Below are 6,619 nucleotides of genomic sequence, written 5' to 3'. Positions count from 1 at the left end.
ATCTGATGCAACAATGAGAAGTACAAGTTGTCATGTCCAAAACGAGCTTTACAACGTCGGTGCGGGCTTCGGGGCCGAGGCGGGGAAGGGGGTGGGAGGGGGTGGGGGGGAGGAGAGCGCGGCCGGCGCGCGGCCTTCTACCGTCCCCTTCGCTTCCGCCCGCGGAACGGCGCAGCCGCCAGGGTTGGTTTCCACACGGGGCACATTGGAGCGACGACGGAGGCGCTGTGTGCTTTTCCGGCGCATTTCCCTCTGCCCAATCAGCGGGCCGGCCGCCCCGGGAAGAGGCGGGACTAGGGCGGGGAGGGGGAACGGGGGGAGGAAGAGAGTGTTGGCTGCGACGCGCGTCTGTCAGATGTGAGTCCCCGAGGCCGCGGTCTTGGTGGAGGGGTTTGGATATGATTGAGAGACCGGGAGGCGCCGCCGTCCTTCGGTGGTGGTTGTACCTGCTGGCCCCTGCGCCTGCTCCTTGGCGGGACTGTGACCCGGTCGTGGGGACAGCCCCGGGCGCTGCTCAGAGACGTGCGCGCGTGCGCAGCCAGTGCTGGGGCGGCCGCGTCTCCTGATCGCAGGTGGGGCTGACCGGACCGAGGCAGTCCCGCGGAGAGCCGGGGCGGGGACGGGGCTGGGGGGGAAGCAGGGGGGCGGAGGATGCTTGTTACCCCCGATCCCTCCCCCTCCTCGCGGCCCCTCCGTCCCTTGCAGCTCCTGGCTCCCCAGGCCTGACCGGTGACGGACGGGCCGCAGGTTTCCAGGCAGCAGGAGTGAAGGTTCTGCCTCAGTTGGTACCCTCATCAATGAAGACCCCCAAGTAGAGCTCCTGGCTGCTTCGTTTCCTAACGGACCAAAGTTGTACCCGACGCTTCTTTATCTTTTAGGGGGGCAGGGGGACTGTCATAGGTCTTAACTCTGCCCTAGGCATTGTCCCTGAGCTTTTTTTTTTTTTTTTACCCCTCTATCTCTTGAACCATAACTCCATTTGTGGCCCTTGGAGATGAAAGCCTCATAGATTCAGCCTCCTGAGTAGCTATTATTATAGCTAAGCGCCACCAATCCAACATTCTTTTTTTTGGGGGGGGGTCAGGTCGTGGGGCCTGAACTCTGGGCCTGGGCGCTGTCCCTCAGCTCTTCAGCTCAAGGCTAGCGCTCTACCACTTGAGCCACAGCACCACTTCCGGCTTTTTTCTTTTTGCTTATGTGGTACTGAGGAATCGAACCCAGGGCCTCAGGCATGCAAGGCAAGCGCTCTACCACTGAGCCACCTTCCCAGCCCCAACATTCTTAAAAGTGAACTCGAGCCGGGCGCCAGTGGTTCACACTTGTAATCCTAGCTACTCAGGACGCTGAGATCTGAAGGTCACAGTTCAAAGCCAGCCCGAGCTGGAAAGTCCATGAGACTCTATCTCCAATTAACCACCAGAAAACCCGAAGTGGCGCTGCGGCTCAAGTTGTGGAGTGCTAGCCTTGAACTGTAGAGCGCAGAAACAGTGCCCAGGCCCAGAATTCAAGCCCCACAACCGACAAAAAAAAAAAAAAGTGAACTCAGACCTGGGAGATTTACCCTGAAAGGTTTTTTTTTTAATTGTCTATAGCAGGAGGAGACCTAAGTCATATTTCATAACTGAAAGATTACAATTATGTTCCTGTGTCTGAACTTCCTGTTGGCTACCAGGTGATCTACTACTACGGAGGAATACATTTCTTAGATCCCCTGATAACACATACTGAAATTTCTTTGGAGAATGAATTTATATTTAACTGCACCAGAACCTATAATTCTGTTCAAGACAAATTAAAGTTTTGGTTGACTTCCTTTTGTACTTGAGATTTTCCTTTATGAAATAGTGGGGTCTTGACCCACAGATAAGAAACCTAACATATTTCTTTACCCACAAATGCTTTTATTAGTTGCTAAGAAACCCATCACCTTTTCCTAATGGGTGTTTTTGAGTTCTGGTACTGGGGCTTGACCCTTAGCATTGTTGCTCAAAGTTAGCACTGGACCACTTGAGACACAACTCCACTTCTAGCTCTTTTTTCCAAGTGTGCCACCAGCGCCTAGCTCTAATGGATCTTTGGGGGGATTTGTTTTATTGTGCCAGTCATGGGGCTTGAATTCAGGGCCTGGGCACATCCCTGACCTTTGTACTCAAAGCTAGCACTCTATCACTTGAGCCACAGCCCCACTTCCTCGTTTTTGGTAGTTTAGTAGAGATAAAAGTCTCAGAGACTTTACTACCCAGTCTGGTTCTGAACCATGGTCCTTAGATGTTAGCCTCCTGAGTAGCTGGGATTACAGGAGTGACCCATCTGTGCATGGCTTCTTTCTAATGGGTTGTTTTGATACCTAATATGACATAGGATGCGGCAGAAAAAGGAGCAAGGCAGGGTACTTATTCTGTCATTACAGGAGTGCTCTAGACTACTACTTACCAATACCCAAGCCTATGCCTTAACAAATCCGACCCAAAACATGCACACACACACACACACACACACACACACACACACTTTGCTTGAGCTTCCTTTGCTCAAGGCTAGCACTCTACCATTTGAACCACAGTGCAACTTTCCGCTTTTTCCTATGTATGTGGTACTGAGGATTCAAACCCAGGGTTTCATGTATGCTAGGCAAGTACTCTACCACTAAGTCACAGTCCCCAGCCCCAAAACTTTTTTTGTCGGTTATGAACTTGAACTCTGGGCCTGAGCACTGTCCCTCAGCTCTTCAGCTCAAGGCAGGTGCTCTACCACTTGAGACACAGTGCCACTTGCAGTTTTCTGGGGGTTAATTGGAGGCAGTCTCATGGCCTTTCTTGCCCGGGCTGGTTTTGAACTGTGATCCTCAGATCTCAGCCTCCTGAGTAGCTAGTATTATAGGCATGAGCCACCTGCACCCGGGCCCCAAAACATTTTAGTAGCAAATTCAAATAACTCAGTTTGTCTACAATGTCACCACTTCCTGCTCTCTCTGATAAGTGCCTTATAAATCTGCTCTGTCCCTAAGGAAAAGTTTTCATGTTTCTAAAGTACAGGCAGAGGGTGTAAGTAACAGAAGTAACAAAATGATTAATCTCATTTCTTACCAAAAGGTGTGCCCCAAACTATGCAACAAGCCTACCTAACTGCAGCCCTAAGGCTTCACAGTGTCACAAATAAGAAACAAAGTTGATGGTTGTTGTTGATCCCAAGGACTTGTGATTGGATGGCTGCTAGGAAATTAATTTTTTTGTTTGTTTGTTTTTGGTCCAGGAGCTTGAACTCTGGGCATGAGCGCTGTCCCTCAGCTCTCTTTCCTGAAGGCTAGCACTGTTGAAGCCACAGCTCTACTTCCCATTTTTGAGTGGTTGAATGCTGTACCTGGCTTGAAACCAATATATTTCACTTTAAATTTATGCAGCCAGCCTAGAGAAACATACACACCTTTAAAATACTCTATATCGTTGGGCACCAGTGGCTCATGCCTATACTCCTAGCTACTCAGGAGGCTGAGATCTGAGGATTGCAGTTCAAAGACAGCTGGGGCAGAAAAGTCCCCAGGAGACTCTTATCTCCAATAAATCACTCCAAATCTGGAAGTGGTACCTGCGGCTCAAGTGGTAGAGCACTAGCCTTGAGCACAAAGAGGCTCAAGGACAGCGCCCAGGCCCTGTGTTCAAGCCCCAACAGACAAAAAAGTATAATAATGACAAAATCCTGGCATACATCTTATTTACATTTGGCAAGCACAGGAAGAAACCAAACAGTATGATGAGATGGTTTGCCTACAGGTAACAGCAAATTCCATAGCAGACCTTATCATAGAGCTTGGTGTCCCAGTGTGCCGGTCCTCCGTCCATGGAAGAAGCCTTGCTGTCTCCTCAACCTCCTGAGTTACAAATGAGGAGGAAGGAAAAGAGCAAGTGTAAATAGACCAAGCAGAAGCTCAGATGGCTCGCTAGGACTGCCCCCTCATTGAGCTGGTAGAATGTCTCTATGGCTCTTAAAAACCTCAGGTACCCATAATGGGGCAGGAGACACAGATAACACAAATGCCAAACAAGCCAATGGCCTTTGTAAGGTAGTTTTGAAATGGGGTCAGTGATATTCAGAAGATACTAAGTGGCACCTGTGCTGAGCTGTGCTCTGTGCTCTCAGGTGTCTATCCTGAATCTCTGTGCACAGGCTAGACACTTTGGCTGGACAGTTTTCTAACACGATATAAACTGCAGCATTTGGGAATCGGAGAATGCTGATATTGGGGCTTGAAGTCAGGGCCCGGACAAGATCTCTTTCAGTACTTTGTAATTATGTATTGCATGGTTACTGGTAGGGTCTGTCCCGTTGAGCAGTAAGCTAAAGCAAGGCATTGTATTTGTTTTGCTTTTGCAAGAGTGTGTGCAGTACTGGGTTTTGAACTTGGAGCCTAAGCACTGCCCCTTTTTCACTCAAAGCTAAGGCTCTAGCACATGAGCCACAGCTCCACTTCTGGATTTGGGGTGAGTAATTGGATATGAGTCTCACAGACATTTCTGTTTGGGCTCCTTTGAGCCACGGTCTTCATATCTCAGCCTCTTGAGTAGCCAGGATAACAGGCATGCGCCACCTGCTCCCAGTTGAACTATGTTTTCATGCATGTTCTCTTTTCAATTGAAGGATAATATGAAAGATCCCATAGGCAGAAAGACCTGGAGCTGTGGAAGGCATGAAACATGTTGTCCCTGTTAGTTGTCATGATCTCCCTGAAGAAATTAGTCTAAAAAGTGCTCATAAAATTGCAGGTTTTCATGGAAGATTTCTTATGCTTTTTTTTTTTTTTTTGTCAGTTGTGGGACTTGAACTCTTGGCCTGGGTACTGTCCCTGAGCTCTTCAGCTCAAGAAGAGCCCTCTACCACTTGAGCCACAGACCACTTCCAGCTTTCTGGTGGTTCATTGGAGATAAGAGTCTCACCGACTTTCCTGCCTGAGCTGGCTTTGAACCACAATCTTTAGATCTCAGCCTCCTGAGTAGCTAGGATTACAGGCGTGAGCCACCAGTGCCCAGCCTTTTTTTATGCTTTCTAATAGTGTTTGGTACACCTTCAGAGAAAGACGTACGAGGCCCAGCCTGTTATGCCTGTAATCCTGGCTATTCTGGATGCTGAGATAATCTCTTTTTCAAAGCTAAACTTGCAGGATAGTCCAGGAGACTCGTTTTCAATTAACTACCAAAAGAGAAGAAAAAGAAGAAGAAAAAAAAAGTTGTGGCTCACATGATAGAGCACTAGCCTTGAGCAAAAAATAACAAGGAGAGAGAGAGCAAGCTTAGGTCCTGAGTTCAAATCCCAGGACGCATGCGTGCGTACACACGCGCGCACGCACACATACACATACAGCAAAATACACTATATTGCCTTCATAGAGCTTACTGCAGAGTAGGGGCAGACTCAACCAGTAGCCATGCAAATAATAAGTAAATAAATATAAAATAGTGAATGCCATAAAATGACACATGATGTAATTGGAGTGGGAGGAGGGGACATTTCTGGAAAATCTGCCCAGAGGAAGTATGGTTTGTGGCCTTTATTTTGACATCCCCCTTGCTAGCTCAGGTTGCCCAAGTTCCTGCCGGAACTGCTGGTATACCCAATAATTGTCAGATCAGAAAAGGAGTGCTTTGCAGAGGTTTCCAGAATGTGAAGAGTTAGGGCCTCCCTCATACATAGCCATGGAGTTTGAGAGAAGCCAGTATAAGCCAGTACAGGGTTCTACATGCACTCAACTCTCAAATGGTAGTGATGGTTCTTGTTCTTAAGCTAACAAGGCTGAAGTCCACCTAGCCTTCTGTGGACAAGCTATTTAAACAAGTCCACAGATGAACTGCCATGAGGCTAAGTCAACCAAGACCAGTTCCACTAAAGATTGTCCTTGAGCCCACTACTTAACCAATTTCCAAGCTCCACCTAACAAATCTGCTTCTCAGAATGAATAGTATAAGCTAGGCACAGATGGCTTATGCCTATAATCCTAGCTACTCAGAAGGCTGAGATCTGCGAATGGCATTTCAAAGCCAGCCTAGGCAGGAAAGTCATTGAGACTCATCTTAACCAGCAAAAACACCAGAAGTGGAGCTGTGGCTCAAAAGTGGTAGAGTGCTAACCTTGAGCAAAAGAACTCAGGGACAGTGATCGGGCCCTGAGTTCAAGCCCTGTGCCCCCCCCAAATGAATTGTATAAATTAGCATGTTTATATATGCACATAATACACTGTGTGTGTAAGTTGCTCTATTTTTCTTTGTGGTATTGGTACTGGGGCTTGAGTTCAACGCCTGTGTCCTGCCCCTTAATTTTTCACTCAAGGCTAACACTCTACCACTTGAACCACAGCTCTACTTCTGGCTTTTTGGTGATTAATTGGAGATAAGAGTCTCAGAGATTTTCTTACCCAGTTTGGTTTTAAACCCTGGTCCTCAGATCTCAGCCTCCTGAGTAGCTAGGATTACAGGTGTAAGCCACCAGTGCCTAGTATATAAACTCTTCTTTCTTTTATTATAAACATACATTTGTGGAAAGCAGTCTGGAGGGTCCTTAGAAAGCTAAAGATTGACCTCCCTTACGACCCAGTCATACCACTTCTAGGCATCTACCCTGAACAACAGGA

The 6,619-nt window shown here is 47.9% G+C and overlaps 1 protein-coding gene across 2 annotated transcripts in view; it reads right to left on the bottom strand.

The window, feature by feature from the left end:
- Positions 1–3,853, bottom strand: part of Mettl9 (methyltransferase like 9) — a 56,070-nt gene extending 52,217 nt beyond the window's left edge. For both annotated transcript variants that reach the window (XM_013011666.1, XM_013011668.1), the window contains exon 1: positions 3,795–3,853. In XM_013011666.1, the coding sequence (XP_012867120.1) occupies positions 3,795–3,839 (45 nt within the window). In that variant the 5' untranslated portion in view covers positions 3,840–3,853. The remainder of the gene's footprint in view (positions 1–3,794) is intronic.
- Positions 3,854–6,619: the final 2,766 nt, after the last annotated feature.

The sequence above is a fragment of the Dipodomys ordii genome, unplaced genomic scaffold, assembly GCF_000151885.1.
Source record: "Dipodomys ordii isolate 6190 unplaced genomic scaffold, Dord_2.0 Scaffold14, whole genome shotgun sequence".
NCBI classification, from domain to species: domain Eukaryota; kingdom Metazoa; phylum Chordata; class Mammalia; order Rodentia; family Heteromyidae; genus Dipodomys; species Dipodomys ordii.
The sequence above is the reverse complement of the archived record's forward strand: the minus strand, read 5'-3'. Positions and strand labels throughout refer to the sequence as shown.